Raw genomic sequence first — 26,211 nt, 5'->3', positions numbered from 1 at the left:
TTACAAAGCACCTTTGGTAGAGTAGCCAATGAACTTCATGAGTGACTGAATAGAAAAAATAATGGACTAAATATAGGGAGACAAGGTTCTTTGGGTGAATCTGATATCTTTTATTAGACCAACTTAAATAGTTGTAAACCCAAAAGCTTGCTAAAAAAATTTGTTCCAAACCCTTCATCAGGCTGAGGAAGCCTCTGCAGTTGGTGTGTGCCATTCCTGGTTGGAATGAACCCTGGACTAAATACAGACATTGGATTGATGGCTTATTATAACCTACCTGCCATCTCATAACCTCTCTACATTTTACCAGCAGCAGTCTATCACCAGGTCAACATTTCCCTCTTTCCCTTCCCACCACCTACCTGTCCCATACCTATTGTCTGCCATCACCTTGGATCCTCACCGACACACATTTGCATTTTCACTGACCTTAGTTTTGCATATTGGCTTCCGTTCCACCCTGGACACAAAACACCAGCAGACTCTCTCTATACCCAAAGAAGGGTGTTTGTACCCAAAAGCTTCCAAAGAACAATTTTTCCAATTATTACGTTGGTCTAATAAAAGATATATTAACCCAAAGAACCTAATCTGAGAAACGTACGTGCACACGCAGACATGGACATACACACAACTTCAGATGGTTCAAGTCTTGTGTAAAATGTTTTACAAAAATTGATATTGTATTTTTTGATCTTCCAGCATTTTGTAGTAGTGAGATCACATGCGGCTCCTTCTCAGCGCAGACATCAAACTATGCTTTTGCATGCATTGATTAGGACAGTAAATTGTCCTCAGTGTGTTCTGCAGTCCTTTCTGGTGCAATTCCTGTTTTCTGAGTATTTATTTACCTTTGCCTAAAGCAGCAAAAGATTGGAACCTCTTTTCACTGCTGGGAAGAGAATAGGATAAAGGCACGTGGCATTTACCCAAATTCAAGTTCACATTGAATTTGAGGTGACTCCCCCCATTTAGGTTCTATACACAGAAAATGTATAAATGTGCTATAATTTTCCATGTATAAAATCTAATTATTGGAGGATCATCTTAAATTTATCCCCACCACTGCAGCATGAAAAGCAATGGTAGCAGGACTTGGAGTAGAGGTCAGGCAACAGGGGAGACAGTGGGGGGTGTACACAAAACAGTGGAAGGGGGTGGGAGAGTATGGTTACCACAAGTTCAGACTTTCCTGGACATCCTCTTCTTGGATCCTTCAATCTCTGCTCAGGCATTTTTTTTCAAATATGAACAAATATCTGGGATTTTGCTCCACTACTCCTTTTTCAAAATTAGTGCTGGTAGAACTGCATTTCCCAGCTTGCCCTTGTAGCATGCATTTATTAGAGATCCAGATTTTCCATGTGCTGTGGAAAAACCTGGATTTTCCTCTTTAGAGGAAACCTAGCGTTTCACCTTGCAGGCTAGCAGCCATCCAGCCTGGAAGGACCTCCTTGGAATGACTGGAGACACATGCACACAGCATACAGCCATGCGTGGCCAGCACAGAGCCAAGCAGGGTGGTGGGCGCAGCCCTAGCAGCTGGATGCAGGTAAGTCTATGGATAGTGGGGGTTGGAGGAGCAGGGCTTGGGGACTGTCTGGGGGGAGGGGGAGGAGTGGCAGGGGTATATGGTGTGGAGGAGGATGGGGGGCATACCTGGTAGTACTGGGGGAAGGTGGCTGAGCGCTGGGGCTGCAGCAGGGCAGGAGAGCAAGCGGGGCGGGGGGGCCCTGCCACTCCAGTGGGAGAAAGGGGCAGGGAGCCAGGGAGCTGCATGGCCAGGCTGGCAACACCGGGGTCGGCACCTATGCTCTCAGGGGCATGGCACCCTGGAGGTGCTGCCAGGGGGCCATGGCAAGGACACCTGGTGTGATGCAGGAGCCCCTGCCCAGGGCAGAGGGTGCCATAGGCATCCCCTCCTCCCTCCAGCCTGGGGGCTGGACCAAACTCCCTCCACTGCCACCCATATGAGTCAAAGCTACTGTGCTCCAGCCTGGTCAAGCTGGAGGTAGCTGGGGACCCCCTTTAGCAGGACTGTGGGGAGTAAGAGGCTACAGGTCAGGAGTGAGGGGCACTGGCAGAACTGGGGGGTGGGCTGTGGCTTTATTTTTGTTTTACATTTACTGTAACAGTTAGAAACTGTTCCCCCATCATATTATCCCCCCACCCCACAGGTGTCCTTTATTGGCATATAGGAGACAGTGGGGGGGGGCAGGTGTTAGGGGAAGGCTTCTACCTTCCTGACCTGCCTCCCTCCCCCAACCTCTGCCCCATCTCCTATTTGCTCCTCCATCCTCCTTTCCTTCTATTTCTCCTCCCCCTCTGCTTATCCTTGCTCCAGCCCTTGCAGCTTCAATCCCAGCTCTAGCTTGGGGCACAGTGTGGCCCCAGCCCAGCCCTGTAGCAACAGTGTGAAGCTAGCCCCATGGGGGAGAGGGGTACCCGAGATTGTAGTAGGGACAGGAGGAAAAGGGGATGGGAGGGAGATCGGAGCGGGGCAGGGCTGGGGCCCAAGTCTGCAAGGGCAGATGCCGCAGAAGTGGTGAGGGGCAGGCAGTGCACCACTGAGAAGGGGGGGGAGGCAGGCAATTTCATGTCAAATGGGGGAAAAAATCCTTCTCTTGAAGTTGAGGAAAATAGTCTTTTAGTTGTTTAACAGTGCAATTTTTGCCCTCCTCTGTTTTCATATCACTTATACAACAGATATAAGTATATTGTGATAAAAAGATAGCACTTTTTCATAACCCTTTTGAGTCTAAGGATTCAGAATAGATATTTTCCCACTAGGTATCATATATATAAAACCAACATTTTAATTTGGTCTAGCAAACAATTTTGGGTCTTGCACTGCTACAAAATAGGACTGGTAGGACTGCATGGTGTAACAATTTACAAAATACTGCTCTTCAGTTAAGAAAGAGGAGTAAGTAGGGCTGTGTCCTCAATCCTACACTTCAACAAGTGGTCACAACCTATCTGCTCTGCTCACAATTCCAAAAACTCAAGATATCTAATGAACTCAGAAAAATGTCTTGTTTGAGGCAGGTTTTTGAGACAGGCACAGAATGACTTATGCAAGTCTGCCCCTCAAAGGATTTACACACACTAGAACTGTACTCCAAGTTATAGGCTCTACAGCTTATTTTGGAAAAAATATGCAATCCATAAACTTCCTCAATTTTCTCACATAAAAAAACCCCTGAAACTAAGAAAATGTGACACGTAAGCATAAAACAGAGCACACATTTATCTACCAGGTCTTCCCAATGTTTCAGTCCTGAAGAGCCAATACAGGTCTGAAGTAATAAAATGGATGTTTCACTTATTCATGACTAACTGAATTATTATTAATACTAATAATAGTAAAAGACCTTCATTGCTGGTGAAGATACACAAAAGAGAAAAACACCCCTCCAATGAGTCTGCAGCAATTGCACTACATCTTTTAAAATTATAAATAGAACACAGGTGACATGAAATTCACTGAGTCTTAAAGAGTCACCCTAGTTATGACTATTTTTTCTCTATTCATTTCATATATGTTTCAGTCATAGTGTCCACAAAACAGCAAAATGACCTAGGTCTGAAAATTAGTAGAGGAACTCCTCTTGGTACGTTCCTTAAAAAATTAAGTATTTCTCTGAAAGGCTGTGTATTGTGGCTTGGCAGGTGGGAGTTTGTTGTAGCTAAGTACTGTAGAATGTTTGGTTTGAATGAAAAACCTATAGTTAAAAAATACATTCTTGTAATTGCATTTTATTTATTATTTAGTTTTCATTTTGTTTTTACATGACATTCACACATTAAGGACAACATCAAAAATAATCTGGGCAAGCTGGCCTTGAAGCTGAACCTCCATCACCACTGGGCAATGAAAAGATTATACGTTAAAGTTTAGTTATTAAAATTCTCTTCATAAATGAAAATAAATAAAGACATTTGGTTCAGCTTATAATAAAGTATTATAAAAGCTGAGCAGGAATGTCCTGTGTTCCTATTATCTTTCTAAATGTATCCACTATGGATATAAGCATATACTTAAGTCATAACTTATCTGGAACTAGTTTCCAGGCCTGCAGAGACAAAACCAAACAAGTGGATAACTAGCAAAAGGATTATATAACATTTGTTATCTATATGACCATGCTGGATAGTGGGTTTTAAGAGTGAGCGTGTGGGGGTGAAGTAGAATGATGTTTGTAAGAGACAACATTACAAATATATTGTTTTTTTTTCCCTAAACTGTGGGCAATACCAAACTAACCAAAACTACTATAATTTTTGTCCCTTTATTTTAGTGATATTTTATAATAATATTCCACTTATAAGTTTTGCACAGTATGGGCTGACATATATAAATTATTTTCTCTCTCTCATTTGAAATAGTTCATGAACAGAATAAACAAGCTTCATTCTTTTGTCCCAGTGCCATTGAAATGCTAAGGTAATTATATAAGGGGTAATAATTTCCAATTCAACTAGATTTTATTCTGAAAGATCATACTAACATTTGCTGTAAATTAAATCAAAGACTAGCTGCAAAAATCTTGAGTAACTGGATGCCAAGAAGAAAAAATGATTCACTCTTTCTTGTTTTTTATTTTTCCTTTCAAGACTCTCATTTTCCTCTGCTTCACAGATGGTTTTTTAATGGTACTCATTTTTAGCTTCTTGTTTTTCATTTGCCTTTGCTTTCCGTCAGCTCTGCAAAATCAAATCACAAATACATTGTCAGAGTATAGTAAATTGTACAATAGGGTAAATGCACACAGAAACACAATTAACTGAAGCTACCATTCAAAAGTGTGGTCACAAAAAAGCTAAATGAAAAAGAAAAACAAAAAAGATTAAGTGCATGTGAGATTTAAATTAACTTCCTAATTCATAAATTAATCTACTTTTACTCCATTAGTGACATATACCATATTTTGCATGCAGCATGCCCCAGAGTACAATTTGCAGCTTTAACAGAGGCTCTATCAGAAGGACTGCTTTTTAGTAGTAGGCAGGGGAAAATTCATCAAGTAGCAGAAACACATTTGATGGAACTTTAGTCATTGCTTGATTAGAAAAAGACTGAGTAACGCAAGACGGCAAACAAATATTGCTGCTAAATAGCACTACCTGAGCTAACTGTTAGATCTGAGTGCTTCAAAGATCACAAAAAATCCTAATACAGAGGAGACTAACAAGAAGAAGGATCATATTGAGCTGTATACATTGAAACACATCCATTTGTCTATATAAGCAAGCCTGCTCTAAATGAAAAAGTTCTGCACTTCTTAATATCCAGGCTGAGTTAGCTAAGAAGCACAGCCCAGAAGGAGATAACAGATCCTAGTTGTAGTCACTTATCTCATAGTGGTGTTGGAAATGACCTTGAAGAGCCATTTTTTGCAATTAGCAGGCCTATCAGATACAGAGACATAACTGTACACGTTGCTCCAGAAATTGAGCAAACTTACGTCAGTGGAGATGACATGGCTAGTAAAGCCTAAGAGTTTGCAATTTAATTCTGGAACTAGATAATTTTCGGACACAGCTGGAGAGTCAAAGTTTTTTTTTTTTTATGGTACTTGATACCCTTTGGACATGGCTAAGAAGTCTACCAAAGGTCTCTGCCTGAATCAAGAATGCCTCATTTACTGACCTCTCCAAATACCACATAGGAAGTACTATCTAGCTTGGCTAAAATATCAAAGAGTGACCTCCTTGCACCACTTCTAAAGGAATTCTTAAAGCCTCAGCAGAAGGAATAGAATAATTACTCTTATTCAGAAAAGAAGAAATATCAAGTGAAACCTGAGGGTGAACATACTATTTCCTATTACTGTCCCCTCTTTACTCGATGCCTTGTGTAGTACTTGCAGAAAATAAATATACAAGCAGCTGTAATGGCCTTGCAGACTCCACAACAGAAGAGGACATACTTCTGCCTAGATGGAAATGGAGGAGTAAAATGAGCCAAGTCCATAGAAGCCAGTATGGCCAAGATTGTATTCCACCTGCGTATGGTATCTGTGGTCAAGGAAGAGGACTCCATGATATCTAAGGGCTTTTTTAAAAATGATACTCTTCTCAAAATCACTTTCATAGATTGGTTCGGGGATAAAAGAAACAATTCTGAGGAAGGGTGCTGTTGCTATATTCTTAAAAGAGGCTTCCCCTTTCTTTTCAAGGGGATGCTGTTGTCTCTGGAGTAGAAGGGAAGTGAAAAAATCCTGAAACAGGCTGAGATAGAGGTGAGAGTAAAAGATGTTTCCACCATAAGCTGAAGCAGCAGCAACTGACCCAAAGTACAGGGGAAGAAAGAGTCTAAGCCACAGATCAAACTTATTTCAATGAGGGTTAGGTGTTAAAGAAGTTAAGGAGACCCCAAACCAGGTCATAACCTCAGAGCACTGGCTAAGTAATTTTAGAAACAGCAGGAACTGCTTTTCAGAGAACTTCAGGTAAGTAAGATGTGTAACAGAAATATTTTTAAATAAAAACGTCTGATCTTTTTATTGTATTTTGGGAAAAAGGTCCACATAGAAAGCATTTTTCAGGACTATGCTCCTCTTCAAGGCAAAAAAGAACTTAATATACTCAATGATTAAGGCAAGGGTTGGAAACCTTTTGCCAGCATGGGCCACCCATTGCTACCCAGCCCCTCCAGTACGGGTCACAAATCTCCACTCCTCCAGAACAGCCAGTTGCCTGCACTTACCCTTGTTGCTAATCCCCATCCCCTCTGCAGCAAGGGTAAGTACAGATGCAGCAAGGCAGCAATTTGAGGTTATTCCACAACTGTACCCATACATTTATTAAATACCATATTTACTCAAATATGAGGTGTTTTCCTCCCATCTGCAAAGGGGGAAAAAACCTGTCTTATATTTGCATATGAAGAAGCAGCAGCAAGAGGCTTGCTGTGTCTCTGACTCTTGCGCTGAGCCCAGGCTGGGGACAAAGTCAGACCCACAACCTTCTGCCCCCGCCCCTTCCACTTTCTCTCTGCAGCTTCTACTTGCACCCTGTCCACCACTTTCTTCCCCCTTAGTGTCAGGTGCAGCTTAACTTCAGCTTGGGCTGGGGTTTCACCCAAGCATGGAGCATGTAGAAATTCCTTCCCCTACCTGCAAATCAGCAGTGCCAACACCTGCAGCACTGCCTGCCTGGCCAATCAGCAGTGCCAACACCACTACATGGCCAAGAACGGGCTGAGCTTCCACATGCTGTACTCCAAGGACAAGATGGAACAGCCTGGGTGGTCTGACAGTAAGAACAGGGAGGAAAGAGGCAGAGACCAGAGAGCTGGGCACTGTGAGGGGAAGGAGCAGAGACTTGAGGCGAGTTTGCAGGGGATGAAGCAGCAGAGATTTGGGACAGAACTGAGGGAGCTGGGGGTGAAGGTGGCAGGGGGGCAAGAGGGCCACTTGACCTCCTCCTCTACAGCCACTGCTTTCCCCGCTGTAGCAATAGGGGAAATTGAAGACAATCCTCCCCAATACTTAAGATTCTATACCTGGAAAAATTATAACAAACATAAATGTTTCTTACATAAATCTAATTATTGGGGGGTCATCTTATATTTAAGTACAAATGGTAGCAACCATTTCTCATATTTGAGAGAAGCATTCCAAATAAATATTCCTGCACCATCACACTTACTGGTAAGCTCTTCTAGTCACAGAAAAATGAGGGCAGGTGCTGCGTTTGTGATCTGCTCCGCCACAGATAAAGCATCCAATCTGCACGCTCTCACAAGCATGGTCTTGAAGAGCACAGTGATTGCATGCGTTACAGTGAACCCAGGCTGCAGTAGGATAAAGAAAGGAAGAGGAGGCTACATTTTATTTTTCAGTTTGAGGTCTTTGGGTTATTTTACTGCTGTCACAAAATTTTCCCCCACCATCAAAAAGCTTAGTTAGCTTTCTTTTTTATAAATATAGTAAATAGATACACTCTTCAGATATAATACAATCATGTGCCACACAATCATTAAAAGGATGACAGTTTTAATCACAAAAATATGGCACAGTTTTTAAAACAATCTGGTGTTACTGAAAAGCAGCAAAGGCAGCTACAGCCTTACATTAATAAGTATGATTATTCTCAACTATTTGAAACAGCTCCAAGCAAGGACACTTGCCTTCAAGAATCAGAGTTTACCTGACTGCTCCCACAAAACTATTTTAGAAGCCTTTGATATGTTTACAGAATGCAGCTGAAAAAAAAATCAATATGAAAGAATATATATACAAAATTCTTATCAGGATGACAGCAGATATTGAATTAATAAAGATCTGCCATAGTGAATAAGGAAAATTTAGTATACCCTGATTTGACAAGACACCACATTTTTACATAGTGAAATCTAGTAGACCAATGGGGGCTTGAATGGAAGTTACACATTTCTTTTTTCTCTTCATAGTCAATCATGGCTTGAAATTTAACATAATTCCCAATTTTTGCCTTGATTTCTTTGGATTGTAACTTGCACAGTAAGAAACACTAATTACAAAAAATATTTATGTACTCACAAGGCTTTACACACTTTTGGCAAAGAACACAATGTCTCCATTGCCTACCATCCTAAAATGAAATCATAAGAAGTGTATTAATTTTAAACAGGCTCTTTTCAAGTACTACTAATTTATTCTTTTATTGTATTTACTCTATGTTTTAAAATGATATTATGCGCCAATGAAATGCTTCAATTTTTAGCTATTACATATTCATGCTCCCTAGATATTCATAGATGGCTTGCGTATTGGAGGGGAAGGTCAGAAAGTTCTCCTACAAACAGTGAGCTCTAGCACCCCAGGCAACAGTTAGCATAACCCATGCCCCCTGAAGTATTGCACGTTCCCAATCACAGGAGAAACAGCATGTGGCAGCAGGCTCTTGATGAATGGGGTCTGGAGCGTACAAGGACAGGCACAAACTTTTGGTGTCCTCATTCCAACCCAAAGCAATTAGGAAAGAGAAAATAAATCCCACCAGACCCAATCTGCAGCCCACAGAAATCAAGACAATACCCATACTGAGCTGCCCATGGCTCCCTACCAAAGATATACTAGCAGGATTAACATCAAAAGAGGTTTATAACCAAGCAAAACCACAAACTCTCTCACTGAAATGTCTGTCCAAAGAGAGGAAACACACTTACTTTTGATGTACATGAATTGCACGTTTTACAGTGCTGGTTCTCTGAACTCACATATCGTTGACAAAGAGAACAAAACCTGAAAAATATTACAAAGTATCGGCCTACTGCTTGCTGAAAAAGCCTTATAAGACATAGTAATAATGTTGAAGTGTTACTGTGGCCATGATGGTCTAGGTCAGGGGCAGGCAATTATTTTAGCTGAAGGGCCACTTAATAGGTTTTGGTGAGCTGTCAAGGGTTGCAAGGGTAGTCCCACCCCTTGACCGGGGGGGGGGGGGGGGGGGGGGGGGGGGGGGGGGGGCAGGTGGCTCTGCCCCATGACTGCCATCTTGGGGTCAGAAGTCCCACCCCTAACCCCCGACCTTTGCCACCTGAAGTCCCGCCCTTTGCCACACGGAAATACTCCTTTTGGGAGAGGGGCTTGCCATCTTGGAACCAGAAAAAAAAAAAAAATCATACACTAAGAGTCAAACACCTACTATAACAGTTTAATTTTATTACAAAAATATTTTTGTTATAATGATTTATGTTTGCATAATATATATAGAAATGACTGCATAATAACTCAAAAATAAAGTCTTACTCTTGTATATTGTATAGGGAGGCATGAGGTGTGAGTGGAGGTGTGTATACGGTGGGATGCGAGGCACCATGTGGCACACGTCTCCAGCCAGCGTTGTACATGGAAGCAAGAAGTGCAGTCTAGCTGGCCCGCCTCTATTGAGTGGGGCTCCCCACGGTACATGTGCAGTTCCTGCACTCACACAGCACCAAGGGAAGCACATGCAATGGAGCCGACTGCCTTCGCCACTCCCTGCTACGCAGGTCCTGGGACTGTGCTGGAAGTGGAGGGGAGCCCCGGCCCCTGCTTCCTGGTGGAGTCTTGTGACCTGCACAGCAGGCAGTGGTGAAAGCAGCTGGCTCCATTGCATGGGGCTTCCCCCAGTGATGTGCAAGTGTGGGAGCTGCACGTGCACAACAGGGAGCCCCACGCAACAGAGCCAGGCTGGCTGGGCTGCACTCCTCACCTCCGTGTGCAGCGCTGGCCAGAGCTGCACACCACCAGTGGCATTGCCTGAACCACACACGAGCACCCCAAGCACCCCTGCCTGCTGCTCCCGTCAGTGGGAGCTTTACTCCATGGGGGGGGGGGGAAAGGAAGTGTGTGAAGGGTCCCCATACCACCCCACCCCTCCCTCACACTCACACCCTGCTCACCTGAGCAACGTGCTTCTTCCACCCACCTCTTGGTGTGGGCTCTGCACTGCCACCAGCTCCAGCCCCATAATCCCCGCTCCACTGTCACTACTTCTCTACCTGGTGCCCAGACTGAGTGGGACACTAGGAAAGCCAAGCAGGTCCCCCAGCAGTAGCAACAGCATCCCCACCCAGAAGCTGTGTGCTGGCTGAACCAAACCCTTCTCCGCACATGGGTGAGAACAAGGTGCAATAAGGTATGTTGTGTGGGGAAGGTGGTATATGTGGGCACCTCACTCCTACCCTCGTAGGCAGAAGGGTTAGGTGGGGTACAATTAGTTGGTGGGCACCCACAGGCTGAATTAAACTGCCTGGCAGGCTGCATACAGTCCACAGGCCACATTTTGCCCACCCCTGCTCTAGGTAATAGATAAGAGGCAAGGAGTTCTCTGTGCTATCTTTTAATGGACCAACTGCATGGTTGGGATAGCAGATGGACAAGCTTTTGGGTATTAAGTGCACTTCTTCAGGTGACCTGAGGAAATTTTTAGTTGGTCCAATAAAAGAAATCACTAAAATCCTTGCCTGCCTTATAAATGAACAAATTTATCAAGCAATGCATAGGAGAGTAGCAAATTTATTTTGTATCTCACATTTCACTAATCAAGCGCTCTGACTAGATGTGATCTCTTACTAGACTGAGTAGTTGGAAAAAAGTTCTCAGCAAGCTTTTGGGCACAATCACCCGTCTTTAGGCATAGGGAGTCTCTGCCGTTCTGAGACTCCAAGGAATGAAAGAAGCTAAAAAAAAAAAAAAAAAAAGTGTGGCAGGATGTCAGTGAGAATGTAAATAAATAGAAATTACATTCTCACTGACATCCTGCCACACTTTGTAGTTTCTCTCATTCTTTGAGAGTCTCAAAACAGCAGACGCCCTATGTCTGAAGAAGGGTGATTGTGTCCAAAAGCTTGCTAAGAACTTTTTTCCAAATACTCAGTTGGTGCAGTAAAAAAATATCACAGCTTCTCAAAGAACTTTGCCTGCCTATGTCCTTAGACCAATATAGTTACAACCAAAAACCCAGCACTATTAAGCTCTAGAATAATCCCTTAACTCCAGTTCCACAAAGCACATAGGCACCTAAAGTGAAAATCAGGTAGAATATAAGTACTCAAGTGCAAGTGAATAAACCACAAAACCCCACATAACCACTTATATGCCTGAAAGTCCATAGGCACTGAAGGTTTTGCCAGAAGGGTTACCTATGTACCTAAGATTCCACAAATATGCAAATCCAGGAACAACAGCACTAGTTACATAGTCAGCATGTCTATTTTAGGCCTACAGTCACTTGGGAATCACGATAATGTTCCTAACCTTAAGTCAGTCCCGTTATGGGTAGGTCGAAGAGCTGATCCTGTAGGTGTGGGGAAATACTGGAACATGAACACCACACACTAACTATATTGATTCCTGCTCAAAACATAGCAACAATGGCCACATTTGTTCTAAAACACAAGGAGTGGAGGTGATCATTGTGCCCACTTTTATATAATAAAGTTGTTAGGGCAGTGATCCAGGAAGTGGAAGATCTGCATTCTAGGGCCTCCACCGCCTGAGGTGGTTCAAATCCAAATCTCCCGCTTTCTTCTCAAATACTATCCACTGTGGATCCAATCCCAAGGTGCCTACCATTGTATGGAGAACTCAGGTGTCAAAATAAGATTGTTGATTCTATTTGAGGAACATGATGCCTAAAGGTACCACTGTGAAACTCCAGATCTAGGCCTCTGTATGGTTTTTAAAAGAGAGTGCGAGTGTTTTAAGAGCTCTTACCTGTACCCTTCCTCTATAGGAAGTACTATCGTACTTGGAGATAGATTGGTGAAAATACGAACAGGAGACTGTTTACGGCCTGTCTTTCCATGTTTATAAAGCATATGATTATCATAGTCTACCTAAAAAATGAAGGCAGAAAGAACAAATTCAAGAAAATCTTTAAAGAGTGCCTATACATGAGCAGTGATATGCTATAATTACAGCACATTGGAACAGGCTCGATTAATTAAGTCTGCTGGAGCATGGTAATTACTCCATGCTCATGGTAACAAGACTCCAGCATCTCATCCATCAGTGTCCCCATGCTGAAAGAGGCAACGTGGGTGCTTTAGCTACAGCCTGTCAAAAGACCTTTAGTTAAAGCAACCTTGCCGTTATTTTTCAGTGCGAGGATGCTGATACATGAGACGCTCTGGGTATTTTAATTAAAGCGCTCTGCCCCCACCACCACCTCCCAGAGCATATGTATAAATGCCCAAAGTGCCTAATAAGCACAGGATTGAAGAAGTGCTGACAAAGAGATTTAGCCTACTTATTTTCTTTCTATACACTCCAAAATATTTATGTTAAAAATTCCATTCTTTAGGGAAACTACAAAGCCCAGATTAAATTGAATATTGTGGACCAGGCATTTGGTCATCCATATTTTTAATTAATATGATTATATTTTCACGGTGCTATGGAGAACAGGCTCTTGACACTTCAAATATTGCACTTTACCTTTATTTCTCAATTTCCCCTTCTTTGGTCTGTGCAACAGGGAACCCCCACCCCTGTTACCACAAGGGCCTGAGTAAGTAAATCACCAGGGGTCAGGCATCTAATGAGGTAATTAACTACACCTAGCCCTGGGGAAAGAGGGGCAAAAACAACTAATCAGGTGGCCATAAGAGGGCTGGACTGAGGCATATAAGTACTATTCCTGAACTGGAAAGGGAGCTCCTGTGTAAGGCTGCAAGAGCAGGTGGGCTGGCAGGCACCTGAGCTGTACAGAGGGCTGCTATGTTTGCTTGGCCTGGATACTGGCTTACTGTTCCTTGCCTAGGACTCCCAGAATGTCAGAGGCAAAATTAAAAAAATGCAATTGTGGATCAGATTTTAGAAAGATCAGCTGAAAAATATTTTTTTTCATCTTTAAAGTGTGTTGCATTCTCCAAACAACCATATGAAAGCTTGCATAGAAGGAAATATTACACCTTTGTTACTAGGAAACTTGGTCAACTGAAAAGATGAGAAGAGTTCTACCTTCACATACGTTTATGTACGAGTACCATGACATGTTCAAATATGATAATAAGTACATTGCTATAAGAAAATAATTCAGTAATGCAATATTTCATTGTGATGGCTGAATGATTTTAGGCAATGGGCTAAAAAAATACAAGTGTAATTTAACAAATTGTATATATTATGATTGCTTCACAAGAATAAATGTTAATATACTTCTAATAGACAAGACTAATCTCATAGGGATATGTCCCTAGATGTATTTATTCAGAAAAAACATGTACAACACACAATTTCAAAAATAATGTACATTATTTAAGCTGACATCACTTCATTGCCTTACCCCTGGCACCTCACTTTGAAATTTTCTTTTTGAAAATGCTTATTCTGTTATACGTAACTTTCATTTCTAACCCCGACTGCTTCTGATATAACTGAGTTTGAGCTTATCAAGAGACTAGGATTGAGTCTTTCAAAATTTTACAGGTTTGATGGGCAAGCGAAATTTAACTTTTGAGGAAAAGGAAATGGCTGACTGGTGTCCACAAACTCAAAACTGTATTTAAAAAGTACTTGAGGTGAGACAGATTAGGATCTTTGAAAACTCCTGATGCTCTGGTGTACTGCCTGAAGACTGGAAGAAGGCCAATGTGATGCTATCTTCAAGAAAGGGAGGAAAGTAGATCTGGCTAACTATAGGCCCATCAGCCTGACTTCTATCCTGGAGAAGATCTTTGAAAAGTTTATTAAAGAGGCCAGCCTTAAAGGACTGGCTGACACCAACATCCTAAGGGATAGCCAGCACGGGTCTGTTGTGGGTAGGTCTTGCTTGACCAATCGCATTTCCTGCTACAAACAGGTGACCTATCACCAGACAAGGGAGAAGAGATTGATGTCATATATCTTGACTTCAAAAAAGCCTTTGATCTGGTACCCCATGACCACCTCTTGGCAAAACTGGCCAATTGTGGCCTTGGGTCCACCATGATCTGCTGACTGCGAAATTGGCTCTGTGGTCAGACCCAGAGGGTAGTAATTGATGGAAGTCAATCATCATGGTGTCCTGTGACCAGTGGGGTCCTCCAAGACTCTGTCCTTGGACCCATATTGTTTAACATCTTTATTAATGATATGGACATTGGAGTCAGAAGCGGACTGGCAAGTTCACCGATGACACCAAACTTTGGGGCAAAGCATCCATGCCAGAAGACAGGCAGGTTGACCTGGACAGGCTCAGCAAATGGGCGGATGAGAATCTGATGGTGTTTGACACCAAAAAATGCAAGGCTCTCCACCTTGGGAAGAAAAACCTGCAGCATCCTTATAGGCTCGGCAGTGCTACGCTGGCTAGCACTACGGAAGAAAGAAACTTGGGGGTCATCATTGACCACAAGATGAACATGAGCCTGCAATGCGATGCTGCAGCTAGTAAAGCGACGAAAACGCTGGCTTGCATCCATAGATGCTTCTCAAGCAAATCTTGGGACGTCATTCTCCCCTTGTACTCGGTCTTGGTGAGGCCGCAGCTGGAGTACTGCATCCAGTTTTGGGCCCCACAATTGAAAAAGGATGTGGAGAAGCTTGAGAGAGTACAGAGAAGAGCCACACGCGTGATTAGAGGTGAGGAAAACAGACCTTACGACAACAGGCTGAGAGCCATGATGCTCTTTAGCCTGGAAAAGTTCAGGCTCAGGGGGTGATCTGATGGCCACCTACAAGTTTAATCAGGGGTGGTCACAGTATCTGGGGGAACGTTTGTTCACAAGAGCGCCTCAAGGGATGACGAAGTCAAACGGTCATAAACTACTGCAAGACCGTTTCAGGCTGGACATAAGGAAGAATTTCTTTACTGTCCTAGCCCCCAAGGGCTGGAACAGCCTGCCATCAGAGGTGGTTCAAGCACCTACATTGAACAGTTTCAGGAACAAATTGAATGCTTATCTTGCTGGGATCCTATGACCCCAGCTGACTTCTTGCCCTTTGGGCGGGGGGCTGAACTCAATGATCTTCCGAGGTCCCTTCCAGCCCAAATGTCTATGAAATCTAAGATTAGTAGAAAGAGAAGGTGGTATCATACTGCTTCACATTTTATGAAAAATATAACCAGTATAAATGGATCATTAGATGCATCAGATTCAGAGTTAATGACAAACATTTGCTGCTCACCACCAACACACTATGCTGACCATCAGTGGTCCTCTCCACAGAAGTCTGGTCATCTGAAATACACACACTTCCTAGAATATAACCTCCGAATCGCTGTTCACTTGCTATACAAGATATTAAGGAGCATTTATTAGATTTGGCCATACCTGGTAGTCCATCATAGTGAAGCTTGGAAAAAATTCAAGAATGCGTGACTCAAAAAAGTATGGAAATATCCAAAATATAGGCATCTCCTTGCTGCTGTGAGCTAATAACGAAGAGAGATTCAGATGTAATTTTTTACTTTTTAATCAAGAAAAGCAGAATGCACAATGTGAGGTTTTACAAATATATGTGCATTGAGACCAGTTGCCATACATGTGACAATTGCTTACAGCCACAGAAATTAGAACTAATTCCATTAAGAAAGCAGGATGCTGGTCAGCCCAATATACTTATATTTAGCCATTATCAGTAAATTTCACTGGATATGTATTGTCTACCTAGACAATCATGACAGATGAATAAAAAGTACCTTGGTTTATATCTTACACTATAAAAATACAGAATTAAGAAAAAAGTGATTTGCATCAGTCTCTTAATTTTTAAATATGAGTATTTGAATTATTACTTAAAATGTACATGTAATTTGGCTTCTTGTAGCTTTAGAAACTAGAATGTAAGTGGATGAACACTCATCTCACAAGTAGGAAGTATGCACAACATCAATAAAGTCATTTATTATGGACGAAGTTACCAACTCCCATCATCTTACTCATTTCTAATACATACCTTCCTCTTGTGCCTCTCTCCACATTGCAATCAGCTTCTTAAAGCTAAAAGCCAGTGCTTCCACCAAACCTCCAAAAGGAGGATCAGTCACCATTATGACCCCTTCACCTTTTTCCTCATGCAAGAATTTTCTACATACTTCTTGTGCAACCTAAAAGACATAAAGGTTACTGACCAGAAAACAGGCACAAAATTTTTTTTTTAAACCAGTGATGCTCAATGAAGGTGCTACAAGATTCATAAGCATGCTACAGGGTGTTGTGCTAGATGGGCAGACACCTAAAAGTGATTCATCAGATAAATCTAGGTATTCCAAATAGAAATCTAGTGTCAAAAATATTCTGACCTGTTGTGGTCTTCCTGAGTTTTCTCCAACAGAAGAATTGCTCCATTTTTCCGTAGGAGAAAAATTAATGAAAGCTAAGTGCTGGCATTTTCCAAGAGGTGCCCCAGGTCTAACAAGGGCTGGCTCAAGTCTAATAAGGTTGAGTACATTTAAATAATACTGGACAATTTAAAGGTAAGTTTATTGTTTGTAATTCCCTTTTAAAAAATGAAGATGTATGCTACTTTTTAAATGTGAAGTCAGCATTTCTCACAAGAGTGTGTTGATGCTCACCTTGCTGGGGTCATCTGATCTCAGCAGTCTTTCCTGCCCAAGGGCAGAGGGCTGGACTCAATGATCTTTAAGGTCCCTTCTACATCCTAACAGCTATAAAACACTACATTAAGAGTATAGGCAACCAGTTCTCCACAGTCAAAGCAGATACAGCAAGGAAGGCTGCAGTTCAAATTTCTTACATTTCCTAAAATTGACCTGAAGGAATGGGGGTTACTAGGCAAGAGAGAACAGTTCAGTCAATAGCTGTTCTTTTCTCTTGGCCTGCAATTTGTACAAAATTATAAAAATATATTCGCTCCCATGCAAATTACAAAGATGGGAAGTTTCTCTAGTGCCACCTCAGACTTCCCAGAATTAAAATAACTACAGTAAACTATTAACACATACAGTTATTCACTCTCACTGGAGAAACTCCCCTGGGAGTGATTTAACCCTGGTTGTTCCCAGGTTATCTTTCTCCTGGAGGGGCCATTATTACCCTGGGAGAAAAAGCCTGAACATCCGTACACTCATGATTTCTCCTGGGAGAGCAGCAACTCTGCAAAGAGAAACTGAATGTCTGTACAAGGTGACAGACAGCAGAGCACTGTCCTCTCTCAATCAAAGCAACATTAAAAGAAAATAAAAAAGATTAGATTTAAACTAGAGAGGCAAGAAAATTCATTTTGATTCATTCTAGAAAATACTTCTTTATTTATAAGAATATATTAAAAGATATGATTTAGGATGAAAAAAATATGAAACTCACTATGAGCACGCTACAGGGCATCACTAAAAAGTATGTTTGTGTCGGTAAGCTGATGGTTGCAGTAATAATGGCCCCAAAAGAAACCAGCATCTACTGTTTAGTGACATGAGGGTTTTCAAATATGCATACAGTATCTTAAACAATGTATAACTTACATTATTTTATAGTATATATTGTAAGATGTACTGTCATATTGTTATAATGCTATGTTACTATAATTATATATTAAAATGACAAAAATAATGCATACTATAATATATTATGTAATACTACGTATTACTGTAAGATTTTATTCTGCAAACAACTGTGGACATGACACTGTGGGGCTAAGTTTCTAACTCTCAAACTGAATTATTCTGCCCTTTCCCATCTGTGCTAAAGGATGCCAAATGCCTGTACTAAAGGCAACAGCATGGCTCAGCTGGCTTTGGGGAAAATCTTGAAAAGCCGAACAATTCTTTGGATGATGTACAAGAGAGACGCTCATTTCCTTTTAACTACATTGGTTGACAGCAAAAAGCAACTCTTGATAGTAGGCATTTAAATACATACAAGTCCTTTGTTCAAAGGCAGTGCCATTTTTACAAAATAAATTTCAGATTGGACCCTCAGTGTAAGTTAACAGAAACAGGAAGGTAAGGGTTGGCAATATTTTTGGGCAGAGTGCCAAAAACACCCACAAGGTCTATCGGTAAGATGTTGGTGTGCCAGGAGTAGATGGCAGGGGAACCGTGAGGAACCCAATCCTTTCTGTAGCAGTGCAGTCTAGCCTCTTCCCCACTGCCCACCCCGAGGCATACGTGTACCTGCCCCCAGCAACAAGCCAAGCTGGAGTTCTGTGGACTCTGGTGCAGCTGGTTGCAGCCTCCTAGCTGCCTCTCACAGCTGACTCAGGCTCTTGCAAGCAGAGCAAGCAGCTGCACCAAGACTACAAGCAGCTGCACCAGGGTCTGCAGACCCCTGGCCCGCCTCATTGCCAGCAGCAGATGCATATATGCCTTAGGGCAGACAGTGGGGAAGGGGTCGGGGCTTCACTGCCACAAGAAGGATCAGGCCGCTCACAGCTCTGCCACTATCCGCCCCAAGGGCCGTCATGCCAAGTAAAATGTCTTCACATGTGCCAAGGGTTACCGACCTCTACTATAGCAGAATTGATCTTTTCAAGTGTTACCAAGTAACAGAGAGCCAACCACAAACTGCCTGAAATTAAGGAGTTTCTCCTATGCATGGTCAGTGTATATTATACAGTTTCTTACATTGTCTTCTGAAGGATCTATCTTTGGCCACAGTCAGACAGAATACTGAACGGATGCACTAGTAGTCTAAGCTAAAAGATTCCCAACTCTGTTGAATTTCTGTGGTCTTGTATTTAAAATGCTTGTTCCCACTGCTTCTGTAAGAAAGCAATTTGCATCAGTAAAGTGCTTCCTAAAAAGTCTAAGAAGCAGTAAGTAAAATTAGTTTTATAGGTAGTGTTACCATTAGATATAATGGTATATAGTTATTAAAGAAACAGGCACATTTATTCTTTGAGCCAAGATAGAATGTGATCATCTTCAGATCATGACAATATTTTCTACCAGATTGGTAATACATTTCTATCTAACATTTCAAGTTCTAAATAAACATTATATGTAGTTCAGAGAAAACATTCAGAGAATTTGACTGGCCCTTACCTCTCCACCAAAGAAATAATGGTTAAACATGTTATAGTGGCAGAAATCTTCCTCTGTATAAAATTGTGAATACCTGTAAAGCAAGTTTTAAATGTAATGGAAAACAAATATATTCCTGTCTGCCAGAAACAACGTTTTTGGTGAAAATATATTAAGAAAAAATCATTAAGCACTATCACCTTGGGGCACTGATTGTCCTTATAGTACTTATAGTGGCAAACCACTGAGCGAATTGAAAAATAAGCATACAGTGTGGATTTTGGCTGGGCAGGAGCAGGGGGGAAGGGGCAGGAAGGGAGTAGATGACACAAACTAAAGATAAAATAAAATGTGCACAGAGTAGTCTGTGTCTTTTTCCTATATAGATAAGCACGTAAAAAGCCTACCTGAAATCAATGTCTAACAAAAGGCTTTTAACATTGAACTGCTGTTCTTCAAATCCATTTATTTGGATCAGTTCATGAAGCCTGAAATCATTAAAGCAAACAAGTTAATGGATACAATGCGTTTCAGAAAATATTCAGCAAGATGAGTAAGACCAAAGTTTTTATAGAATACAAACCAACTTGTTTTTCAGATGAAATAAGGACATAGTTTGGGAGATTTTGGTGTAACCAATTTTCCAATTTCACTAATATGCAAATACCCTTCTCTAAAATAGAGCATTATAAGATGATAGATCAGTGAAGATTACTGAATCCATCACACTGCTTAATAGGCTCAATTCTAATGGTCAATCTACTGCTTATTTTACCAATTAAAGAAGAATGGCTGCTTTGCCATATTTAGGAGGTCCTCCTTATTTGTGTCTTTATAAAAATCAACAAGATCTAGCTGCCCAGACAATACCAAGAACCTCAAACCTAAGTTTGTTAAAGCACTTTTATACTACATACAGAGGGAAGATCCCTTCTACTAAATTAGTGATTTTCAATGAGGGTTAAGGTGGGAGGAGATAAACAGGGGTGAGGAGGTAAGGGCAGGCTCAGACTTACCCCTTCTTGGCCACTGCCTGGATTCTTTGCAAAGAGTTAAGGTACTATAATAAACTAGTTTTTTAAATGGGGTGCTGCTCCATTCACAGTTCTGGAGGGGTGTCTCAGGTCAAATAAGGTACATCTCAAGACTAAAAAGACTGAGAACCACTGTATTAGATACTAAGGAAACCTAAGAAATTACTAGGTCCTGAGTAACAAATATACCTTGCTGAACACTGATGCTTGCTAACATACCTTGGTGTGCCAACAGACAGCACTCTTCTGAATCCTAGTTCAGTAATAAGATCCAGCAAAAACTGGCAGCTTCTATCTGCAAACAAATATTGTGCATTTGTTTTCTTATTCTCCAGTGGATATAGAATCTGACTGGGCCTTTTTAACTGAGCATTGGTGATGTCAGTAAGTACTTCATGTCCAGAATGATTTTCCCACTCAGCTGGCAGTAATAACTGCTGGCATTCTTGACAAAATTTCCTTTTCGATAACGGCAACAGAACAAACTTCTTATACCTTCAAACAAAATAATAAGAACCTCATTTACAAAGCAGAACCTTGAAAAAGGTGCAATGTTAGTATTTTAGCAAACTCTAAATCATGCACCTTAGAAATGTTAAGGTCACTATTTTATAGTTACATTAGCTACCTCTGAATCACTGAATGCAAGGGTTCCCAACATCCTAGCCAGACCCACCAAAGCTGCTTGGATCCAAGGGAAATTTGCTTTCCAAAGATGTTTGTTCCTTCAAGTTGACAGGCTAAGCATGTCTGTAGCATGTTACTTGCACTATACAATTGGCCACAAATGGAGCAAAGTTTGGAGACCACTGAATTAATAACTAAGAAAAAATATTTAAAAGAACTCTTGGGAATAGTATCCCCTGACAAGAGAAGAACATTACATATTGTCAAAGTTTATTGGGGCTGTTTTATTTCTCCTAGAAAAAGTACTACTTATTTAATTAAAGTGTGGAAGCTCATATTTTCACTGGTGAAGGCATGAATAGCCATAGTAACTAAAGATGTAGGCCCATACATCTGACTGCAACATAAAGTTTAAAGAGACAGATACAAATCAGTAATTAATGTGAGCTAGTCAAAAAATTCTTCCAGAAAATGTGACCAGAATGACAGCAAGACCTTTATTAAATTACTTAGTAGTTTACATTTCCTTTGGACTCTACGATCTCTCACATGACTAAGCAACACACTTTCCTTTTCAAAGAGTTTTCTAAAAGTATTCACCACAACCCACAATTGCTACTGACGTAATAAATTATTTCTATTAGAGCAGTGCTCTATCCACATATGCAGGCCCTACCACATTGAGAAAAATACAGTACTTGCCCCTGAAAAGATTGTGATCTAAGGAAATATTTCCTATTATTTTCCATCCATAGTTCACCACATCTTGTTTTTCTAAGTCTCACTCACTGGATTTTTATTTATTTTTTATTAATGTGAAAGGGGAATGCTCTCTATGTATGATGCAACTAACCCCTGATGCGACTAACCCTACAGCAGACTCATATTTAGAAGGGTAAATGAACAACATAATACCTTTCCACATTCTGTCTGTGTGACAAAGAGGGTTGACTACTTCTATTAAATTCTTCTCGTGCTGCAAGTCTAGCATCTGACACCTGCAAAACAAGATGCAAAAGCTCCAATAACAAACAGATGTGGATCTATTTCACATAATTTCTTAAATCAGGAAAGGGTTAACAAAAAACTCACAAGTTTCAAAATTATCAAGGTGTTTCAGAAAGTAATGGCAATTATAATATAATAAAAACCTTAGTCTGTTCATCTGTCTGTCCGTAACACTTTATTTGCGCTCCGATTGGTTGTCTTGGCAACCAGAGTGCTCTGCACAAACAGCTACACATAGCGGAGCATCGCCATGACAACGGGGACTAAGGGGCCAGAGTGGGGGAATGAGGCCAGATGTGCTAGCTTTGCCCCCACCCTTCCAGGCCCTGCTCCTTGGAGACGGCGGTGGCATGGAACGGAGCGGCAGGGGGTGGGGGGCAAACAGGGTTGCACTGGGAATGGCAAGGGGCGGGGGGCCATAGGGCCAGATGCAGGGGTTGGGGAGGCATATAGGAATGGGAGTGGGGTGGGGCAGGACACATAGGGCCAGAGGTGGAGCAGCAGCACTGCGGGGTACTGGATGGCAGCACTCTGTGTCCCCTCCCCCATAATTCATGACAGGCAATTTGCTAGTTTTTAAATAAAGCCATTGTGTGCGCAACAACAATTTACTGGACCACATCACTTGTTTACACAGCTGTAAACAACAGGTACATTTGATTTTGCTACCAATGTACCCCACTGTTATGTACCATATTTACTTGAATTCAAGTCGAACCTGAATGTAAAACAACACCCAATAATTAAAAACTAACTACATATGGAAAATGTACTAATTTGTTATAATTTTCTAGAAATATAACCAAGTATTGGAGGCATGTCTTAAACGCATCCCCCTCCCACTGCTACAGTTGGAAAAGCAGTGGTTGTGGGAGTCAGATGGCTGAGGGGATCACCCTTGCCTTCTGCTGCACTCCCACCTCTTCCCCCTGCAGTCTTCCAGGCCGCTCCCACCCTGCCACCTGCACCCCATCCCCCAAGCTCCCCATAATCTCTGCCTCCCTCCCCCCCAGTCTTCATTTCTCACCTCTGCCTCCCATCTTGTCAGATGCTGCCTGGACCCTGTTCCCTCCCACGGCACGGCACAGCACAGCACAGCACATGAAAGCTCTGCTCTTGCTGGGCCATGCAGCAGCGACAGCACTGCTGACTGTCCAGACTGAGCAGGATGGAGTCCAGCCTGAGCTGGAGCTGAGCTGCACCTGACAGTAATGGGAGAGGGAAGGGGCAGGGGTAGAAACTACAGAGGGCAAATGGAGGGGAGGGGGAAAGGCTGCTGTGAGTCTGACTCTGGCCCCAACCTAGGCTCAGGTCCAGAGTCAGAGCTGCCTGCCCCTACGCCCCCACTTCGTACGTAAATCTAATACAAGGGGCTTTTCCCCCTATGCAGATTGGGGTAGGGTGGAGGAACGCCTCTCAGATTCAAGTAAATATGGTAGTTTTCCACTCATTACACACAGAATGGTTTTACTTCAAAATCATCGCAACTTTCTGAAACAACCTCATGGAATACTCCTGGCATAAGAACACCCCATCATCCAGGAATCCCATATTTTCTGGGGAGATGACAGTGGCATCCAGCATACTCCAGAGGAAAGTATTTGAAACAATTTAAAAATAGTGCAGAAGGATGACTACCCATCTTTTAATTCTTCAACAGTGAGTAGAGCCAGGAAGCAGAAACAACAATGCTCTTTTCCAATGGTGTGTGAGAAGGGTGTGCTGTCAAAGAATTTCCATAGCCAAAATAGGATCCTCATCAGGTTAAAAAGTTACGGCCTGATCCTACAATATTGAAAACAGGAAGTTTGCTACTGGCTTCAATGCCTTCAGCTGTTGTGAAGGTCAGAGTCCCTCCCCAAGGGTTTTAAGTCTTCATTTTATCTCCCGAAACTTTTTTTTTTAAAAGTCTTGTAAATGTAAGAACAAGGCGTCTACAAAGAAGCCAGAGAACAACTCCACTGGAAAAAACCCTAAAGGCAGGCACTGAAGTTCAGTAGAACAATGTCTGCAGTAGGATTTGTGATGCTTCTAGTGAGACATGCCTGAAGGAGTTGCATCTGCATCACCAGTCCATATAAACTAGAGACCAGTCACCACACAGCTTTCTTATTAGTTTCCTCCCAGCAGCTCCTATCACCACACAGCTTTCCTATCACTACCTACCAGCTGGGCTTGAACTGTAACTTAGCAGTGAAAGACTTGGAAAAAAATGAAATTCCCAAATTATCCTGTATCAGTAAAAGGCAGAGCATACTGACATGCGAAAGAGTATCATCTATTTATTTGATGTATTTGCTGCGCTTCCCAAACAAAGCTCTCAGCATTAGGAGAGGGTGCCAAGCTCTTGATATTTCCACAAGCATACATAGATTTTGAGTTAATACTGGGTCACGACTGTCTGAGCAAAGACAGCGAATGAGGGGAGGGAGGAGGCTGGGGCTCTGAAATCACTGGCCATCAAGATGACCAATAATATCTCTTTGTTTCTTTTCTCTCCTAAATGCTTGTACCCATCTGTCATCTCCTGTCTTAAACATGGAGTAAAAGTTCTTTGGAGCAGGGACCTTCTTTTTGTTGTGTCCATTCAGGTCAGAGCACAACATTATCTTGGTGTCCTTGCAGCAAAGACAGCTTTGTACTGGAGCCAGTAATCACCACCCTGCTTGCCAGATCAGAAATCTTCAGTTCAAATATATATCCAAATATACATCCAAGAGACAAAATAACATTCACTGCAGCCTTAAGCAGTCTATTCTTACCTTTTCATTTTCCCACTGAAAAAAGTTACAGTCTTTTCTATCCCTACATGCAGAGCAAGCGTAAAACCTCCTCCCTTCTTCTTTCCCTTGGCTTATCTTGACAAAAAGAAGAGCAGGACCTACAGAAGAAACATGCTGACATTAGAGAACTCAAAACTACGATAAACAAAAGCCCAGAAAAAGAGAGAAACAACAAGTTTTCTATGCCGTTGGCAGGCTGGTCCCAATGACATCTATGGTACTACACTGATACCCAAAACCTGCCTTTCCTTTTCAGAGTATATTTTCAGCTCTTGAGAGCCACCGCCATGGCCTTCTGGATTCTCTCAGCCCACGAGACTGGATACTTCACACAGACACGGGGCAGTGCCCACACAATGGTGCAGCCCTGAGGCCGGGAGGGATTTCTTAGGGCGAGATGTTTGCTGGCTGGGACCAAGGGAAACTCGCTTAGGTCCTGCACTGCATCCCCTGGGTCTGGGAGAGACCTCCCCCGACCCCGACCCTAACCACCCCCACGCAACAGGAGGGACCAGCACGTCGGGCAGACCCAGGCCGCCAGGCGGGCGCGTCTTTGGGGACGGGTCCTGTTACTCCCGGGCCCAGCCGAGGGACCGGAGCGGACTCCCGGGGTTGGAAGCAGCGCAGGGGCCGAGGCCCAGCCGGGGAGGAGCACGGCCGCGCAGCCCGACCCACCGTGCGGGCAGCAGGGCGCGGGGAAGCCAGGCTCTGCGCTCAACGCCACCGTCTCGCCCAAATCCACAGCCGCCTCCATCTCCCGGGCCGCCATGAGTCCGCCCCCGTCCCGGCAGCCTCGGCGCGCTGCGGCGGGTGGGGCCCAGCGCCGCGGTGGCCCCGCCCCGGTCTTCTCACGAGGTAAAACGATGTTATGCGTACGAAGAAGTGATCGCAGGTTGCCAACTGACTTTGTTTTTATTGATAGAGACAAGGGAGTGAAAAGTATATCCCCAGGTGAGCTTGCAGTCCTTTGGTCTCCATAAGACTTCGGCCCCGGTCCAAAAGGTATTGCGCACATTTGCAGCACAACTTGAGAAAGGTGCTCCTCCCTGCCGGTGCAGACTGTGAAGAAAAAAGGATATAGAAAATGGGTTTCCTCCTTGCTCCGAGTGGAATGAAATCACGCTGCCTTTGGCCGCGTGTGAACAGAGAACCCAAGAGGAGGGGAAGAGAGACTCCATGTTCCTTACGTGTGTCTGAAGTACAGGCAACCCCCGCTTCTCACTCTTACTTCGTTAACGCTTGGAAAAAGCAAGCGTTAAGTGAAACAAGGGTTAAGTGAAACCAAAAGTATCTGACGACCCAAGGTAGCAGCCACAATTGTTTTTAATGACCGAATGTGGTGAAAGTGAGCATTATAACGAAACTTGCTGAGTGCT

The 26,211-nt window shown here is 42.6% G+C and overlaps 1 protein-coding gene across 1 annotated transcript; it reads right to left on the bottom strand.

Annotated features, from left to right (window-relative positions):
* Nucleotides 1-3,739: 3,739 nt before the first annotated feature.
* ZCCHC4 (zinc finger CCHC-type containing 4) lies at nt 3,740-25,658 on the bottom strand. The gene is made up of 13 exons (XM_090035717.1): nt 25,511-25,658; nt 24,815-24,933; nt 21,960-22,042; nt 20,637-20,912; nt 19,791-19,871; nt 19,405-19,477; nt 16,359-16,509; nt 15,734-15,834; nt 12,192-12,313; nt 9,158-9,233; nt 8,529-8,580; nt 7,657-7,801; nt 3,740-4,707 (listed from the first exon to the last, which is right to left on the bottom strand). The coding sequence occupies exons 1-13, from the start codon at nt 25,602-25,604 to the stop codon at nt 4,584-4,586; spliced, it is 1,497 nt and encodes a 498-aa protein (XP_089891843.1). The 5' UTR covers nt 25,605-25,658; the 3' UTR covers nt 3,740-4,583.
* Between the last annotated feature and the right edge of the window lie 553 nt (nt 25,659-26,211).

Source organism: Crocodylus siamensis, chromosome 2 (assembly GCF_052110815.1).
Source record: "Crocodylus siamensis isolate JL-2025a chromosome 2, ASM5211081v1, whole genome shotgun sequence".
NCBI lineage: Eukaryota > Metazoa > Chordata > Crocodylia > Crocodylidae > Crocodylus > Crocodylus siamensis.
This window is presented reverse-complemented; position numbering and strand designations above follow the sequence as displayed.

Bases quoted from the DNA above. Each gene is read 5' to 3' on its own strand.
- ZCCHC4 (XM_090035717.1), bottom strand. From the start codon at position 25,604: ATGGCGGCCCGGGAGATGGAGGCGGCTGTGGATTTGGGCGAGACGGTG. The intron at 24,934-25,510 runs GTGGGTCGGGCT...TTTCTTCTGTAG, and splicing joins CGCGCCCTGCTGCCCGCACG to GTCCTGCTCTTCTTTTTGTC. The intron at 7,802-8,528 runs GTGAGTACATAA...ATCCTACTGCAG, and splicing joins CCAAAAGTGTGTAAAGCCTT to CCTGGGTTCACTGTAACGCA.